Source organism: Leptonotus elevatus, chromosome 16 (genome assembly GCF_054856555.1).
Source record: "Leptonotus elevatus isolate MCC_2025b chromosome 16, RoL_Lele_1.0, whole genome shotgun sequence".
NCBI classification, from domain to species: Eukaryota; Metazoa; Chordata; class Actinopteri; order Syngnathiformes; family Syngnathidae; genus Leptonotus; species Leptonotus elevatus.
The window spans coordinates 16,951,437-16,969,726 of NC_141254.1; the positions used below are offsets into that span (position 1 = coordinate 16,951,437).

Genomic DNA, 18,290 nt, shown 5'->3' on the forward strand with positions numbered 1-18,290 from the left:
GATTTGAACTGAATCGATCTACTTTGAAATATATTGAGATACATAATATATATATATATATAAATATATATCTTAGAAGGAAATGGCACATAAACAGTACTAACAAGTTCATTCAAATGTATGTAAACAAAAAAGTTATTGCATGATACTTCTCGAACGGAGTCAAATCGAATCGAATTGCTCCGCTATTAATCAAATCATCTTTTGTGCCACACCCCTAATATATATACATCCTCTATTTGCAGAATGACCCGTTAGCTTGACTGTTACTGATTAGAGCAAAACCAAACGCATGCGGTAAACACACTCCGTTGCATACTTCCTTGACACCGATTACTACTTTCCTGTTAACCAGGGCTTTGGTGCCATCTTGTGACATTTTAGGGCATTACAGAAATACCACAAAAATAACACAGAGAGCCACAAAGAGGTGAGTTTTCAACAAATAGCTTGGGATAGATTCCATAGAAAATTTGAATTTGTGAACTATGAATAGGTGAATGTTCAATCTGATTCCAAAAATCTATTATTGTGGTTGTAAGTGCTGCCATAATATTATACATATCATTATTTAGCTAAACAATAGTGGCAACGAATTACACTTCGGCTCTCATTAGGATTTTCTGATTCAAGGCAGACATTTTGAAACTGCTCTTGTTAGCATCTCTGGCTTTGATTGTGCCTAATGATGTGGCCCGTAAGCGACGAGGCTACATCTCGCAAATACGAATATCCTGACACGATTTTGTCGTCAACTTACATCTTGGTTGCTCATGTCCCAATAGGGCCTCTCTCCGAAGGACATGACCTCCCACATGACGATACCGTAGCTCCACACATCCGAGGCGGAGGTGAACTTCCTGAAGGCGATCGCCTCCGGCGCTGTCCAGCGGATTGGGATCTTCCCTCCCTGCGCAAGTGAAAAAAAAGAACATTTCACAGAAAACGTTAGCGCTGCAACATTCTCCATGTGAAATATTGTTAAGTAGTCGGCTCAATAGAGGTTGCGCAACGCTGGATTTGACATGCTGATTCGGCTGGGCCTGACGTAAGCGAGCTTACCAGGGAGCTGGTGTAGGTCGGGTCGGACGAGTTCTCCTGGAGGAAGCGCGACAGGCCAAAATCGGACACCTTGCACACCAGGTTGCTGTTGATCAGGATGTTGCGGGCCGCCAGGTCTCGGTGGACGTAGCTCATCTCCGCCAGGTATTTCATGCCTGAGGCGATGCCGCGCAGCATCCCCACCAGCTGGATGGGCGTGAACTGGCTGTCGTTAAGCTACGTGGAGGATGGAGAAAAAAAGTTTCCGTTTGAACGGGGGTCGTCGCCAACAGAGCAGATTTTGATTTCAATTAAACTTGGTGTACTTGTTTATAGTGATGGAACGACACTAAATCTCCAATTTTAGGTCAATCGGCGGTTTGGGAGTTACAGCCTGCCAATTTTTTTATGTTTATATTTTGGTAAAAGGGGCGTGGCCGCCTTCCTTTGAACCCTTGTATCTCAGGAACTACTGGGCCAATCTTCACAAAATAAGTATTGTTGGGAAGGGAATTCTACAAGGATTCTAAATTCGGACTTAGAAGATTGGTGCATATTTTAGTCACCTTTTGACCTTTTAATTGACCTTGTACATCATGTGACCTGAACAAGTTAATTTAATAATAAACCCCTGCTCCGATTGACCCATTTTTTTTTGATTTTGTGTTGTGCTGTCACAATCAACAAGTACACCAAGTTTCATTCAAATCAAAATCAGCTTGGTTAAAATTTCAGATTTTTTTGGGGGGGGGTGATTTGTCATGAAATGGTCCAATGCGCATGCTGCCATTCAGCGACCAAACTAACCCGTAGGAAAGAATCCAGAGCCCCGTTCTCCATAAACTCTGTGAGGATCATGACTGGGCAGCTGGCTGTGATGATGCCCTCCAGGTGTATAATGTTGGGGTGCTGGAACTGGCCCATAATGGACGCCTCGGACAGGAAGTCGCGCCGCTGCTTCTCGGTGTAGCCGCCTTTTAGCGTCTTTATCGCTACGTAGTTTTCTTTTTTCCCGGGGACCCTCAGCCGCCCTCGGCACACCTCCCCAAACTCTCCTGTCACGACACATAAACGCGCTTATACACTTTACAAAGGGAGCTTACGTCATTAGAGGGACGGGTTAATGTAAAGCTTGCTTGCAGCTAGTGCTGCCCTTTTGCTTTGAATAGGAGCCGTTAACATAGCTAACATATTTATCAGTTAATAGCTTTGTGCCGCAATATTGAATTCAGCTTGATAAAGAAGAACAGAAATTGCTTTAAAATGTCACCGAATCCATTTAACTCGGTAAATTAGATATACTCCAAATAATGACATTTTACAAAAGAAGATAATCTGCATCTAAAAAGAACATCAGCAAAACGTTTTGTCTTCAACGTCGGACGTGTAAAGCTGGCGGCTTACCGGCTCCAATAACCTCCTCAATCTTTACAAAGGAAACATCGATTTCCTTGGCAAATTCGCGCACTGCCTCATTGGGGTCCTCATAGGTGAAGGGGTCGATATAAACCTTGACCCCTATGGGAGTAAAGCAAACAAAGTCGTGGGAAAGGAAGAGAAAACAGAAGGTTAGAGAAGTATGAGCTGCGACAAGCGGCGTCAAGATTAAAGAAGGATTTTTCGTAACGTTTGCACATTTGTCGTGTCAGTGTTGAGCGCCTTACTTACCTTGGCCTACTAAGTACTGGCTGTTTTTGTCGCTCATTTCGGGATCCTTTATGCGGCTGTGTCTGCTGCAGGTAGACAGTGACAAAATAAGATTAGAGGAGATAAGAGAGTCACGTTGAGCTCTGTTGTTTTCTCACAAAGACCGTCACGTCACGCTCCATTGGACAAATGCGAGGCAAAATGATTGGTGATGCAAATGATCCGATTTAGAAGATGAAGAAACAATAACAAAATCACACAAATGGCTGGAAAAAAAATTGAAAACGTGAAAAGGGAAAAAAAACAATGTGTGATGACTTGATTATTTACAGTTTTCCATCTCACGGGGCAGCCATTTTGTCACTCGCTGTCGACTGAAAATGACATCACAGATGCTCAGTGTTTAGGTTTCTACCAATCACGGCTCACCTTCTTTCTGAGTTTAGTCATGTGACATTCGCAAGCTGAGCCGTGATTGGTCGTTACCTGAGTTCTTTGAGCAACTGTGATGTCATTTTCAGGTTCACAGTAAGTGGCAAAATGGCCGCCCCATGAGTTGTAAAAAAAAAAAAAAAAGGTGGATTTTGCTTCTTTATTCATATTTCACAAACACAATGTTAACAAGAATACTGTGTTTAGACGAGTGGGGCTGCATAAAACATCAACATAGTGTTTGGGTTGACTTTCCCTTTCAGCATTGGAAACGGATGTATCAAACATGATACAAATCGAAATTCGTGTGAAACTTCCATTTATCCCAATTAAAAAAAAATGTTTTTTCTTGTTTGTTCAAAAGCACAAATAAAGGCTCCATTTGCAAAGAATCATTATTTTCTGCCAAGTATTTCATGCTTCAAACTTTATTAGTGCTATTAAGACAACACGAGCGGAGACCAGTTAAGCAACAACCTTCTCATCAAACATATCCGGTGATAATCATGTTTCCCGCCACGTTTTTTGTATTTTCACCGAGACCCCTCATTTTTTAAGAACAAAAATAGCAGGCATTTGACACATTATTAATTACGATACTGTAAAACTGTATCAGCCATGTCGCTGCTGGGGCCCTGCCGTCCTCCATTTCTAGTCCCTCACCCACCTCATAAGCCCAAAATAGCATTAATGCACCACCCTTAGAAGCAGATCTGGGCCTCCGCCACCGGTTTGTAAGTGCGCGTGTGTGTGCGTGTGTGTGTGTGCGTGTCACAAGGTCACTGCTATTGTTCTCCTGTCCTGTGGAAACAGGGTTGGGACGCCTGCATCCTGTCTCTCCTTGCCTGCTACCTCTACCGTCATCGCAACCTCTCTCACCCGCATAAAACGTATATAAACACACACTTTCTCTCCTTGAGATGGCATCGCGCACAGTTGACTCAAACAATGAAGCCCAAAAGGAACGTGTCCTAACGAACAGGATAGGTTTTTTAGCTGTGCAAGAGACGCACACTCAGCGCAAAAGCAGAGTGCAAGACAACAAAATGACTCGCATAAACAACAGAACAAAGTGGCACTAGACAGTCAAACGTCACATTCTCCCCATTTTTCCATTTCCTGTTATTCTTGCAGCATGCCCCCCCCCCCATGATGCCCCCCCCCTTGTATTCTCACCGTATGCAGTAAGCAGCCACAAAGATGAAAGTGACGAGCAGCAGCATCCCGATGGCGATAAGGATGCCCGGCACCAAGAACTGGGAGGAAGAGTCAATTCCTGGCAGAGTAGAACAGAGAAGAGAATTAAAGGCGCCACAGAAGTCAAGGGAGGAGATTCACATCAATGGAGAACAAAAGCACGAGAAGAGCAGGAAATGAAGAGAAGCAGAAAAAAAAACTGGCATGGGTTATAAGACGATAAACTGCTACAAGGACGGCGTTAATTTCATTTAAAGAGATTACACAAGCGCATATTTAGAGCTGGCAATGTGGAGTCAACAGTTTTGACTTGCAAGTACGCTCGAAATGTATTTGCGGGTACATTTGAAAGTACTCGCAAATACGTTCAAACGTACTTGCGCTTGACCATGCTAAATGCTACAAATATAGCATATTTTCCCCTAATCTTTTTTAATCATTTAGCCCACATTATCACAAAACGTTCAAAATTTTTATAAAAAAAACGTATGTTTGCACGTACTTGTGAGTATGTTTGAACGTATTTGCGAGTATGTTAGAAAATATTTGCAAGTATGTTGGAAAATATTTGCCAGTATGTTTGAACGTATTTACGAGTATGTTCGGACATATTTGTGAGTATATTCAAACGTGCTTGTGAGTACGTTTGAACGTATTTGCGAGTATGTTTGAAAACATTTGCGAGTATGTTTGAAAATATTTGCGAATATGTTTGAAAATATTTGCGAATATGTTTGAAAATATTTGCGAGTATGTTTGAACGTATTTACGAGTATGTTCGGACATATTTGTGAGTATATTCAAACGTGCTTGTGAGTATGTTAGAAAATATTTGCGATAATGTTAGAAAATATTTGCGAGTATGTTTGAAAATATTTGCGAGTATGTTTGAACGTATTTCCGAGTATGTTCGGACATATTTGTGAGTATGACTGAACATGCTTGCGAGTACACTGAAAAAAAAACGGGGAGTGATATTTACTTGAAAAAGCTTTGTAAAAGTTGATGCACAGAAATTTTAAGTACAATTTACAAGGAGTTTAACTAGAATTTCTGAACTAGATTTTTTCAAGTAAATATCAATCCCCATTTTTTCAGTGTATGTTTGAACATACTTGTGAGCACGTTTGAACGCATTTGCGAGTACGTTCAGCCGTATTTAAATACGGTCAAACATATTTGCAAATAACGGGTACGTTCAAACGCACAGTACTTGCCAGTCAAAAATGTTTACTCCACATTGGCTGTTCCATACATCGTTAAACCAAATGAGAAAAAAAAAATCTTTCTGTTTTAACCTCCCTGGAGGAGGTTATGATTTCATCGCATTTAGTATTTAGTGCATGAGATTACACGCAATCTAAGCTCTGGAGGGTTTGGGCATAAACCAAGGCAGAACACATTCAAATCTTGCTGCAGACTCTGGAATGGTTTTGTACTTTTGTCAACATTGCAAGATGTGAGGTTTTCACCATGAATAATGCATAGCTTTTAATGGCACAAGGAGGAGGTGAACAGGGTTCGGTTCCCCGTTCATGGTTCCTATATATATATATATATATATATATTCTATTTGTTTTTGTAATACCGTCAGGCAGGGTGCGGAAGACTGCTGCAGGACTGAAGCTGCCATAACCGGCCATGGTACGCGCCCGGACCTGCACTTCATACTGAGTGGCCCTGCGGAGGTCCGTCAGCACGGCCTGGTTTCTGTTACTCTCCGTGTAGTGGCACGGATCCTCGCTGCGCCGCTCCTACACGTGGAATGAAAACACAGTTTGGCAGGGATGGAGGTGCGAGTGAAACGGCAACAAGTGAGGAGACGACAGACACGTCAAACATGGGCGCCAGGCGGCAACAATGCAGCATTTGTGCTTGGGAAAACACTTGCAACTCTGGTGGTTTCTGCCAAAATTAATCAACACTTGTTGAATTTGATTACAGGAAAAATAAGTTATGGCGATAACAAAATTAATATTGCTTATAAAGTATGAGGGCTGAACGATTATGAAAAAAAAATTATCCCTCCCCCTTCCACTATATATTTTTTTTATTGCCATTTAAAGGGGAAGTCAACCCCCCAATTTTTTGGGGACAATAATATGTTCTATACTGCCCCACGAGTCTAACTATGGTATTTTGGTTAATATTGTGTTACTGGAATGAGAGTAAGGTTTTCATCCATCTCAGGAGGCGGCCATTTTGCCACTTGCTGTCGACTGAAGATGACATCAATGTTGCTCAGGTCTCAGGTAACAACCAATATCAATCCCATCTAGTCTGAGGTACCCCAGGGGTCAACCTTGGGCCCGTTATTGTTTTTACTTTTCATTAACGCCTTGCAATAATCTGCTACCTTTACTATTTGTGGATGATAGCAAATTTTCTAGCTGTTGGTGATGACATCAAATTGCATCCTTTGCGATTGCATTCTACTACCACTGCATCTTATGAAGTCCACTGGATTCTAATTTCTAAGATTCTATTGATACAGTTTTTGTACTGGATGTGTGTGTATCTAATTTTGTGGCCGCTCATACCTTCTGACAGTAGCGCAGTTGATACTGCAGAATGGTGTAATGTGGCTGCACAGGGACGGACCAGTGAAGAGTTAAGCTGCTCTCAGTGGAGTCGCTCTTCCGAATCACGGACACCAGAGACGGCACTGCGCAGAAGAGAATTAAAAACCGCCCAAATGACCTCACGCATTTTCCCGGCTGCTGCTTACCATCGTAGCTGGTGGTGATATTGACACCCTCGCTGAGGGGATCCTTGCCGCTGAGCTGAGACACCCCGTTGAGAGCCTGGATGGCGAAGGTGTAGGTGGTGTGAGGCAGCAGGCCCCACACCTCCACCCTGCGACTCGTCAGACCGTGCTGAGCCGGCCGGTAGCTGACGCTGTCGCCGCAGGACACGCACGAGCCCCTCGGCGTTCTGCACATGAGGCACCTGATACTGTAGCTCAGGTCCGCCCTGCCGCCATTGTCCAGAGGCTCGTTCCACTCCAATCGTAGTGACGTGCCGTTAATCTGCGAAGCGATGCTGCGTGGCGCTGAGGGAGGTCCTGTGGGCAAAGATTTAACAATAAACAAACTGCTATAACATTTCATGTTATTGTCCAAGTTGGAATTAATGCATATTCTAAGCACTTTCAAGATTCATTTTTATGCTCCTTTAGCGCACTACGTCTGTGCGAAATTACATATTCAACTATATACTAAGGTGTTTCACATTAAAAGACACATTAGAGCACATTATTATTCAACAAACAAACCAAATTAGTTTTTGTAATAGCGAAGGGGGGTGTAATTTATGGAAATAATAATCGAACAAGCATTTTATGTAATTTTTTTTTTTTTAGCCATCGGGGTTTTCTTTAAAGAAGTCAAACTTAAACATTTCTTGACAATAATAATATGTTAAATGTGAGCTCACTCGTCTAAATCAAAAATATCCACATGTTTTAAGCTGCGCTGTGATTGGTTGTTACCCGAGACCTGAGCAAGTGTGATGTCATTTTCACTCGACGGCAGGTGGCAAAATGGCCGCATTCTGTTATTGATCAAAACTGCTGGATTTTGCTGCGTACCTCATATTCCACTAACGCAATGGGGTCTATGCCACGGAGGAGGCGGGGCTTCCGACTTCCTGGTTTTCACACATCAGCATTGTTTCCGTGTCCTGATTGCAACGTGTGGGCCGCCCTCGGTTTCGCGTTCCCGCCGACGAGTGCAAGTGCGTCTGTCTCAGTTGTCCGAAGCATTTCAGAAAGTTGAGATGGGCGGGGGAGCGCGCGGTTGGAGGTGCGAGTGTTGGAACCGGAAACAACGCCGATGTTTGAAACCCAGAAGTCGAAAGTCCGTGGCATCGACCCCATATTAACCAGAATACCGTATTTAGACTAGCGGGGTGGCGTGGAATATATTTTTAAGAATTTTGTGGGTGGGTTGAAAAAGATATCCAACCTTTTTGCAATATATCGGTACTGTTGTGACCATTTTCTGATCAGGAACTACAAATGAGAAAACTAGAAAATTACCATTCATTTCAAACAATTTTAAGGAAAAATTTTATATTGGTATGTAAACAGTGTAGGTCTTTCTTAAAAATGATGTCGCTATTTTTTGGAAGACATTTTAGGTATCAAAAGTAGTGGTATCAGAACTTGGTGTTGGCATCGGTGACTACTGAAGAGTTGTGTATTGACATTTCTAATTAGTAAAAATGCAATCATAACTTTAATTTCTGTGCATGTTTTTAAACCTGATGCAATCAAGGCATACCGAATGTTTCCATCAAATCCAATTATAACCCATGCAGTTCTATTTTTACGCTGTTTCACCTTTCCGTGACCTACACGGTATTTGCTTTTCATGTAGGCAAAAGACATCTTATTCAGTCTTTACATGTAGCCGGGAAGCAGAACAATGAATCCTCCGGAGCCTTTACGTCACAGCGGGGAGCGTATTTGTGGCAGAATTCAACTGGTGCAATTAGGCCGCACCGAAACGTGGACGATAATGATCGTCGTGCGGAAAATGGTGCGAAAGATAGCTGTCGCCTGGAGCCAAGCAGGAGCACTCCGCCGGTTGAGACGGAGAGCTTCTGCCGCTGCCAAGGAGACGCAGCTTTGTCACAGAGCCTCCAGCTGTCTTGCGTGCAAATAGTTTTCTTACTGGAAGCCCAAGTGGGCCAACATCACAGACTAGAGGGTGATGTATGAATTCTGCACTCGTCACCCGGGGGGTAGGTCGTTTAGAGGAGATTCATTTTTCCCACTTAACAATCACATTACACGTCATCGCCATAATCAAGCCTGCGTATGTCTGGTGAAAAGATTTCATCCCAAGTGAAAAAGCAAGTTGAGGAAAAGAGGCAGCTCGAAAAACAAAATTTGAACTACTACTACTACAACAACAAAGTTAGATTTACTCGGATCCCAAACAGTGGGAGTTAAAATTGAGTTTTGTGCTAAGCAATGTTTTCAACGTGTAAAGTTTAAACACAAAATGAAGCTTGAAGTGGTGCAATTGGAAGTGTTAGTGGAAGACAAACAAACATATTACTGAGCTACAGAAAATTGCTGTGATCATTTTTGTGAAGCCGGCAACTACGTAAAAGCAATGTTTTGTTTTTGCATTTAAGACTCGGCACGGCACATAGAGCAAAAAAACTGTTTTGAGAGAGGCCAGCACCAGACAATTGGCACAGTACACTGAAACGACCCAGGCGCAAGGAAATATAGAGATAGACTGACATGGTTTTTTTGGCCGATACCGATTATTAGTATTTAAGTAACAAAATAACCACATACTGTCATTTTACTTTCCAGTGTAAAGGACTATCTTCTTGCATAAGTAGTACTACCATTCAAGGATGGCATAAAACTGCTGAACAGTAAACCAACAATAAGTGCAAGAACTTATTTAGTGCATAGTTGACAAAAATCAACTCACTCAAAATGTTGATATTATTACAAATCTTCAAAAAAACAACAACAAAATATTAGGCTTACTCATATTGTAGTATAGGGCAGAATAAGACTCCCCCCCCCACCCCCCCAAAATAATAATATTTTTGTTGTTGTTTTTTAAAGATTTTTTTTAAACCTTAAATTTTTTTTTTTATATATATATATAGTTATATTTATATATATATATATATATAGTTATATTTATATATAATAATAATCAAGGGGCTACTCAGGGTGTGGCTGCCAGTTGCCCACCATTGCCTTAGATCAATCAGAGGCAAAAAAAATGGTGTCACTGAATAGATGACATTTGGCAATCATTTTTGTTTTGGGCATTTCAAAAGCGTTTTTTTTTTTGGGGTCCAATTTTTTTGTGAGCAGAAAAAGATCTGCTCTCATCATGCTTGCGTCTCCTCGTCATCGTACGTACAGCGGTGCCGTTTGGCCCTGCCTTTCAGGATACATTTTAAAATTGCAAAATCCAGACATTGCAATTGTTCTCAGATTTGATAAATCACATTATATGTGCTTTAATGAATCAATTTGCACACACATAATGAACTGCAGGACCAAACAAGGTTATGACTATTTTTTTCAGGCGATTTATAATCAAGGGTATGGCAGGGTTAGCATGTCAGCCTCATCGTCGAGAGGTCGCAGGTTTGAATCTCTCTTTGCAGATCCCCGTGCTTGTGTGACTTTTCACCCATTTTACTCCTCCTCACATCCATCCATAGTAAACATGCATGCGCGAAATGAAGTTAAATCCCAACTGTGACAAGTGATAAATGTTTCACATCCTCTTGATTGCTAATCCGACAAAGTGCAGCTAACCGTCCAGCCAATCCCTTTCGCACCTCCGACACGAGTTTGAATTGCAGAATCGGCGTGGAGGTGTCACTTAAGACCATCAATGGCTACTTGACTTTTTGAGTGGAAGCCCAACCCCCACAACAATCTGTCACTAATGACATACATCTCAATGGCCAGCTGCGGCACAAAAGAAACTGAGCAGATTAAAGAAAAAGGGGCGAAATTAGCACCAGAAGCCGGCAAGAGTCGTCGTGAGCGTGTAGCTTCGCACCTTCATATTTACAAGCATACGTAAAAGCCATTTTTTTGTGTTTACTCACTGGTGCATGGAGCGTCAGGGGTGTCGAATTGTGCTCGGAAGTATCCGGGGCGACACGCACATGCAGATTCCCCCCTGACGGAGGCGTGGCTCGCTCCCGGACAGACTGTGCACTGTCCCTCCGCGCCGGACTTGAAGTGACCCACGGGACAAGCTGCAGAGGACAAATGAAGGAAAAGCATTATGAGCTCTTACATTGGATATGACCTGTGGCGCTCCTGCATGCATGTTAAGTGTGCTCAGGTGCCAGATGGCTGCAGATGGGCTGAGGGAAGAATGTAATGAGAGCTAAGTAATAAATCAGATAGCCGAGTCATTTATATGGGGGTTCGAACCGAAAACATGATAGTCCTTAGAGAGATAAGGGAAAAACAAGCAGATTTCCTGTTCCTGGACAAAAAAAACAGAGGATTTGTCTTTGAGTGGAGCAATTTCAAGTCAAGGCTTCAGCATGTTGCTTAGATCACTTGGCTACAGGAAGTTCCTTCGTAGCATTGTTTGTTTCAAAGATGAACTTGAGTTCACCAAGAGCTACAAATCAGCGTTGTCTTGAGTGCAAAAAAGAAAAAGAAAAGAAAAAGCACCTATCCGGTCCCTCAGGAAAAATAAACTAGTCAACTTAATGGTCAGCAAACGCTTTGTTTCAACGTTACCGGCCAAATAATCGAGCACATCCATCAAACTGAATCAACTTGACAAGCATGCATGCGTTGTACATTTTGGTGTTTGGCCAAGTAAATAAATATATGTATTGTCTATATGCAAGATAATGGGATTAGAGTTGACTCGGTTTCATTTTCCAAAGCGGTCAGCCAATAAAGCTAATTACACTGTTCAATCTTCTTATATAGGCAATTTCCTTTAATGGTCTGGTGGCTGTTTTTTTCCCCCTCTCTCTCTCACAGCTCTTGGTAAAGACAGAAAGCTGGGAATGCAAAGTGCTACTTTCTAACATGCAAGTCAGAATTGTTTTTTTTTTGGAGTTGTAACAAATCACTGGGAAACACAGTTGTTGTGTTAGGTCGGATAGCTATTTTAAACAAATTTTTGGGGGGTGGAATACAAAACTGATATAAATTTTTCTCCATCATTTCAACATTTGGAACTACAGATCCCCGTTTACCTACAAAAATAAAATGAAAAATGTGTACTTGACAAATATGTGCTTGTTCTAAAAACAAAAAAAACAAATACGAAAGAAACAGGCAAGACTGCAATGTTTATTTAACACTACTACTGCCTCTTAATTCCTATGATGCTAATTTTGCTGCTAGCTACTGTCTCAATTGTGATCGCACAAACAAGTCGCCACGTAGAAGTAGATAAAAAAAATCAACTCAAATTGTTCACCATGACAGAGATTAAAATAAATCCTCCAATAATACAAAGAAATATGTAAAAACATATGGGTTTTTTTATACAACATGCTGATTTGTAGGGTGCTGAAGGAGGTGCCATGGGGTGCTCCTGCTCAAGATTTATTAATTGGACTCATTAGTCAGAAGTCCGACCACTTCTTGTGCCATCTTTTTGGCGCCTTTGATTTGATTTGTTCAAAGTGATATAGTCGTCATGTGGAGCCCCCCCCCCCCACCCGCCTCCCATCTATCGCACTCAACCATAAGTTGTCCCAGCAGTAAGCCTTTGACCCTTCTCTTCCCCTCAGAGATAAGTGGCGCTCTACCTGACCTCTCCCCCCCGTCCTCTCTCTGTCACCGCTTCCCCTCCTCATTATATGCACTGGTCTCCCACGTCCTCTTGCAAAGCATCCACCCTCAGCGCACCCCACCCACAGCTCAACCATTGTTTTCCCGTTTGGTCACAGAGTGGGCGTCGCCTGCACTTACTCACAGTATGCAAGCGAACCTCATCTCATTCCTACCTGTACATCTGGTGTGTCCCTCGGCGGCCTCGTACCCAGGCGCGCAGGCGCAGGAGGTGGTCGGCTGGCCCACCCACTGGCCGTCCTCGCCGCAGAAAAGCTTGGGAGACCGCGCCCGGGGGCCCTGCTGCGCTGCGTGCTCCACGCACACACCCTGCGCCTCCTGCACCAGAGTGCGAGGAACGGTCTCGGGGAAGGAGGACAGAGCGCTGACGAGGGGGGGGCACTTCTTGAAGAAAACTCTGACAGAGAGCAAGGCCATGCAGGAGCCCTGAGCCTGGAAGGCCAAGTAGAAGCCTCTCTTGGATAAAGGACCGAGTCTGATGGTCTTCACGTTGAATTTCCGCTCGCCGCCCTTCCTGAGGAGAAAGTCTGCTGCCACTGTATCCACCTTGGACGGGAAAAAAGATGCTTGCGTCTTATTATGGCCAGATTCCAACACACGGGATCAACAAGCTTTTGCAGCATTCAACAGCTTTGAAAACATTAACAACACGTCACATATGCTTTACATTATTGAAACTTTTCCAAACACGCTATTAGGGGTTTACATTGATTTACTACCTTGCCGGCAACATTGTTTCCCTCTACTATAAACATTTTATATGCAGAGACGTGAAGCATGCTCTGGTGTGTTGTGGCTGTTCGTGACAGTGAGCATTTTATAACTGAAAGACAAAACAATTCAGAGTCATTGTAAATTTGAAAAGTCCCTCAGCACGTTCAAGAGCAGCATAAAAATTGAATACTTTATAAATGCCTGGGGAAAATTTGAGGAAAAATGACATCATTATTTTAAGTTTGAATATTTAAACAAAGTGAACTTTTGATACATAAAAATTTCCCCAAAACCCAATTACAGATCATTTTAAAGAGTGGACTATATATACACAGTGTAGCATTTTCCCATTTTTTTGTTTGTTTTTGTTTTTTATTTTTACCAATGAGGCCGATAACCAATATTTGGAGCCGATATTAATTTTCATTAATAGGGAAAATTTTGCAATAAAAAATTTAAATACAAACTCCAAGACTTAACTTTGTTGATTTTTTTTAAAGCATATGTTTATTGAACAATTTAATATTTAGCAAAATATATAATTTTATTTTATTTTTTTATCTTAGTCAATAGACATCTTTGTTTTACAATTCAGGTTCATTAGCATGTCTACAATAGTGAAATAAATATATAAAGTACTCCCACTGGGATCGGTCTGACAGAAAAGTGGTATCGAACCTCCCGACAATATCGTTATGGTTCTGCTTCCACACCCGTTTTTTCGAGGACAGCACTGCCTTTACCTTCGTGTACGGATTCTCCATCCACGGCGGGTACGTGTCCGTGGCCTCGTTGGAGTCGGCCTGGTAGTAGTAGAGGTTAAAGGTCTCCTTGCAGCTGCGGTGGTGGCCGTTCCCGGAGGAGCACTCCATCATGGTGAAGCGCAGCTCCACGTAAACTTGCGAGGCTCCTCGCCGCTGGATGAAACCGCTGCGCAGCCAGTGGCTGAATGAGCTGTCAGTCTGACAGATCTGGTAGATCCTCACACTGTTGTTCTCCTCGTCTAAACCGCTCAATTCCTCCCACTGAGAGCAAAGACAAGTTTGAGAACGCCACTTGAAAAGGAATCAGACCCAGAAAGCCAAACAGTAGAACATTTCTATTAGACCGGCTGCCTTTAATTGTCCAGTAAAAAATGGAGACTTTTAGAGGCCACCGCATTAAAAGTCTCTCCCACAAATAATGTTCTATTCTTTATTGGTCCCTCTCCGAGGCTTGTACTGAGAATTCAACTCGATCACAACTTGGATTCTGGCTTTTTAAATCATTCCACACATTGAGCTGCAGTGCAGCTTGTGGGATTTTTAAGTCCCACTTGTCAAGCAGAGCACATTGCAGCAAGCTAGACTGTCTTTTTTTTTTTTTAGAATAAGACACAGTAGTACATAAATTATGGAAGAAATTTCAAGATAAATACCATTATTATTATTATGATACTGTATATATTATAATAATACAATAATATTATATAATTTGTTTTTTTTAAATATTATTTATTTATTAATAACGTTTTTATAATTGAGTTTTTTATCATTTGTGTTTAATAACCTATAATATATTATTATTACTATTATTAATATGTATATAATAAGTTTTTCTTAAATATGATTTAATTACTTATTTAATTTGTTTGAAATATAATTTATGTTTAATAATATACAATAATAATAATACTAATCAATTATTATTTTTATTATTATTATTTTTAATTATTACAAATATTTTTGTTTTGAAGTGCAGGAAACCCCCTTTTGACGTGAACATAATCATTTGCTGAATCTGGCAGACGTGCTGAAGAATGTCACTTATGTAAATATGTAAACCCAAAAATCAGCGTGCAGATGATGTGTTGAATGAGGCTGCGAGCGAGCACTGACGCAGGTTCAGAGCCTTTTTTTCAGAGAGATTTTCCCTGTTAATCCGAAATGAAACAATGTGGACTGCGGCGGCTCATATTCTCGTAAACAAACGCTGCTTGTGTCAAGGACATGTGACACATTTCGCAGTGCGTTCTTGACTTCACTCCTGTCAAATCATGCAGACGTTTATATGAATCTTAAAATATGCCACAACACATTTCATCATCTCAAAGGAGTCATTCGATGCAAGAGGGCGGTAGAGAGGCTAACAAAATGTTTTATCAGTGTATACTTTCACCAGTTAATATGCCGAACTGTTGATCAAGGGGCCACAGCTGAGAACATTTTACACAACTTATCAAAGCAACATGTTTTTTTTTTTTTTTTTTCCTGTTTAGAAGACTGTTTAAAGATGTCTTTAGAACATTTTCCCATCTAAGACATGAATAGAGGAGAAAATACGGTCGCTGCCGGCAAAAATAACCCAGCAACCACTCATTGGTTGATCAAATTACAAATCTGCCTCTTTTTGGGGCTGCTGGAATCCCAAATTGTGGGTTGCCAGTGGATTCCACTCCACGGTTGATGGGACGCATCAAAGCATCTGCTTCCAATATACTCTCAAATCGCACATTCGCTCTCTCCTAGGTTACCTGCCATATAAGGAGCTCTTTCATAGCCAATAGAACAAACGAGATGGGCCCCAAATCTCTCCCATCATCGTGAGGACTGGGTTAGAAATACAGATAAGATGGCGACGCCATTGCTTACATACCTCCGGTCTGGCCCGTGAGAAGATGGTCCATCTCAAATCAGACGTCTCTATCTTAGTATTCATCAGCACTTCTGTGGAAGACATTTCATTGGACGCATTAGATGCGCACGGCGAAAACATACCAGCCACAACATTGGTTACACCTGCTGCCTCATATTAGTGATGCACTAAAAGGTTAATTTTCAACCACATTAAAGGGCTAGGATTACATTTATTAGTGGGAGTGCAGTTGTGTGGCAATGTGCATCATACTTATTTCTTACTTATATAAAAAGTCAAACTGATACAGCCAAAGGATTGCTTGATAGATTGTTTTGGGCTCGTTTAAAGTCGAAGAATGTCATCGTGGCCCTCGCATCTTTCAGTTTTCTGTGTGCGACCATTGAAGGAAAATGTTTGAGATCTACCAAATAATTATGTCTTGCGTAGTATTATTAATTACGACGCAACATTAATTGAGCATGAAGGAGTTTGTCCAGTTTTATTGCAGGCCGGAAGATTTCCGCCACTAAAATCCCATTCTTCCCCTCATATTTTGTTTTCCTTCTCCCACGTCTCGCCCGCTTCCTGTGACACGGCACGCTAAAGCGGCTTAACGACCACACTTACACTCAAAAGCACACATGGATACTCATATTGTATATCAGGATTTAAACCCCTCCGGTCACGATCTGCACTTACAGTTGAATTGATTTTTTTCCCCCACCGTTATCTTTCACGGGGCCGACGGCGAGCCGACAAACAACCAATAAGGTTGTGCTGCGATTCAAGATCTCACTAAAACCTGAACAGCATGTGAAGTATTTGGTTTAAAATGACTTCTTTTCACGGGAGGACATTTAACCCCCCCCCCCACCCCCGGCGCTCAGCTCGATTTGCCGTTCTTCTACAAGAATTGTGGCTCGGATGAGGTTTTAGAGGCCACCGCGTTCCCTGCAGAAATCTCATCTCCAAGGTCCGGCAGTTTCGTTCGACCAATAAACAGGATTTAATGCAACTCTTTCATGTGCCGCCATCAAGTGTATGAAAATGGATATAGGAGCAAATTGAGTTTTCAAGCTGCATTTATCATTGTGGTTATTAAATTTGATGTCCCATAATCTATTGCTGTTCACTACCTTTCCCCATTACAATTTACCTGCATTTGTCAATTACATTTCAAGTTAAAACTTTTAACCTTTTAAAGGGTTCAATGCCAGTGAGGTGGATTAGAAAAAAAAAATGTCCGAAAGTGACAAAACAATCTTTCAACTGCTCACATCTACACAGGAAAGGAGTTCTATGTCAACTGTAGTTGTAAAATCAACATCCAAAGATCAAACAGTGATCTGAAGCATCACTTTTGGCTTAGCAACCAGACTTCCGCCCTCTGTCGCCATTGCCGGGATTTATGACACCATTGTTGTCGCACAGCCAAGAGTTTGAGGTTTTTTTTTAAGATGCTTGCCAGTGCTAATTTTGTCAACGAAAAAATTGTCGTCAAATTTTTGCCCCAAATTTTTTGGGCCAGACAAAAATGAAACAAAATCTAAAATAGAAGTCATTCATTGAGACGATGACGATAACTAAAATTGACTGACAATTTTGTCAATGACTAAAAAAAAACAAAAAAAAAAAACACAGTGACAAAAATTCACAAAATCCAATCAGAGGAAGAAATGAAAAAAGAACCACTCAGAAACTGTTCACTGCACATTATTTAATAACATGTTTACATTCATTGTGCAGCCGTAAGATTAATTTCAGGCAATTATGCACTTTTTTTTAGGTGAAAACTAAGTTTTAAGACGACGGATTATTGTCAGTTCAGCATGTTTCATTAAAATGTAAGTTGAATAAAGACAATGATGTGTTAAATGTGTCTTGCGTGTTTAACTAAAGTTACTTTCTGCATAAAAGCTAAATTGTCAATTTAGTCAACTAAAATACGACGAGATGACTACATTATGACTAAATCTTTAATTAATTTTAGTCAAAAGGGCTATAAATAAACACTAAATGAAGATTTCTTGTCAAAATTAACGCTGCTGCTTGCCTAGCTTAAATATAATCACTCAAATTCACGACAAGTCTATAGAGTGATATTTTCTTGTTTCCACTCCAGACTCGCCTCAACATGCTGCTCAGTTGTCCAGCACATGCTCACATTACATGGGGTGGCTGATTTTTACGGAGTTCAGCAGACACATCATTAGGCACACCTGTACAATCGCATGGGATCCAGTACAGCTCCTTGCTGTATGCCTTTACAAAGATACTTAGTGCTCCGTTTTGAATGGCCCTAGTTGGTTAT

General features: G+C 41.4%; 1 protein-coding gene across 1 annotated transcript in view; it reads right to left on the minus strand.

Moving 5' to 3' along the window:
• ephb4a (eph receptor B4a) overlaps positions 1-18,290 on the minus strand; it is a 40,475-nt gene that overhangs the window by 4,178 nt on the left and 18,007 nt on the right. Inside the window, exons 2-14 of the mRNA XM_086098156.1 lie at positions 15,998-16,068; positions 14,107-14,388; positions 12,805-13,195; positions 10,924-11,076; positions 7,046-7,381; positions 6,858-6,982; positions 5,906-6,071; positions 4,297-4,396; positions 2,710-2,774; positions 2,446-2,559; positions 1,849-2,096; positions 1,063-1,278; positions 761-910 (exon numbers count right to left, since the gene is read on the minus strand). Coding sequence (XP_085954282.1) covers positions 761-910; positions 1,063-1,278; positions 1,849-2,096; positions 2,446-2,559; positions 2,710-2,774; positions 4,297-4,396; positions 5,906-6,071; positions 6,858-6,982; positions 7,046-7,381; positions 10,924-11,076; positions 12,805-13,195; positions 14,107-14,388; positions 15,998-16,068 — 2,417 coding nt within the window. The remainder of the gene's footprint in view (positions 1-760; positions 911-1,062; positions 1,279-1,848; positions 2,097-2,445; positions 2,560-2,709; positions 2,775-4,296; positions 4,397-5,905; positions 6,072-6,857; positions 6,983-7,045; positions 7,382-10,923; positions 11,077-12,804; positions 13,196-14,106; positions 14,389-15,997; positions 16,069-18,290) is intronic.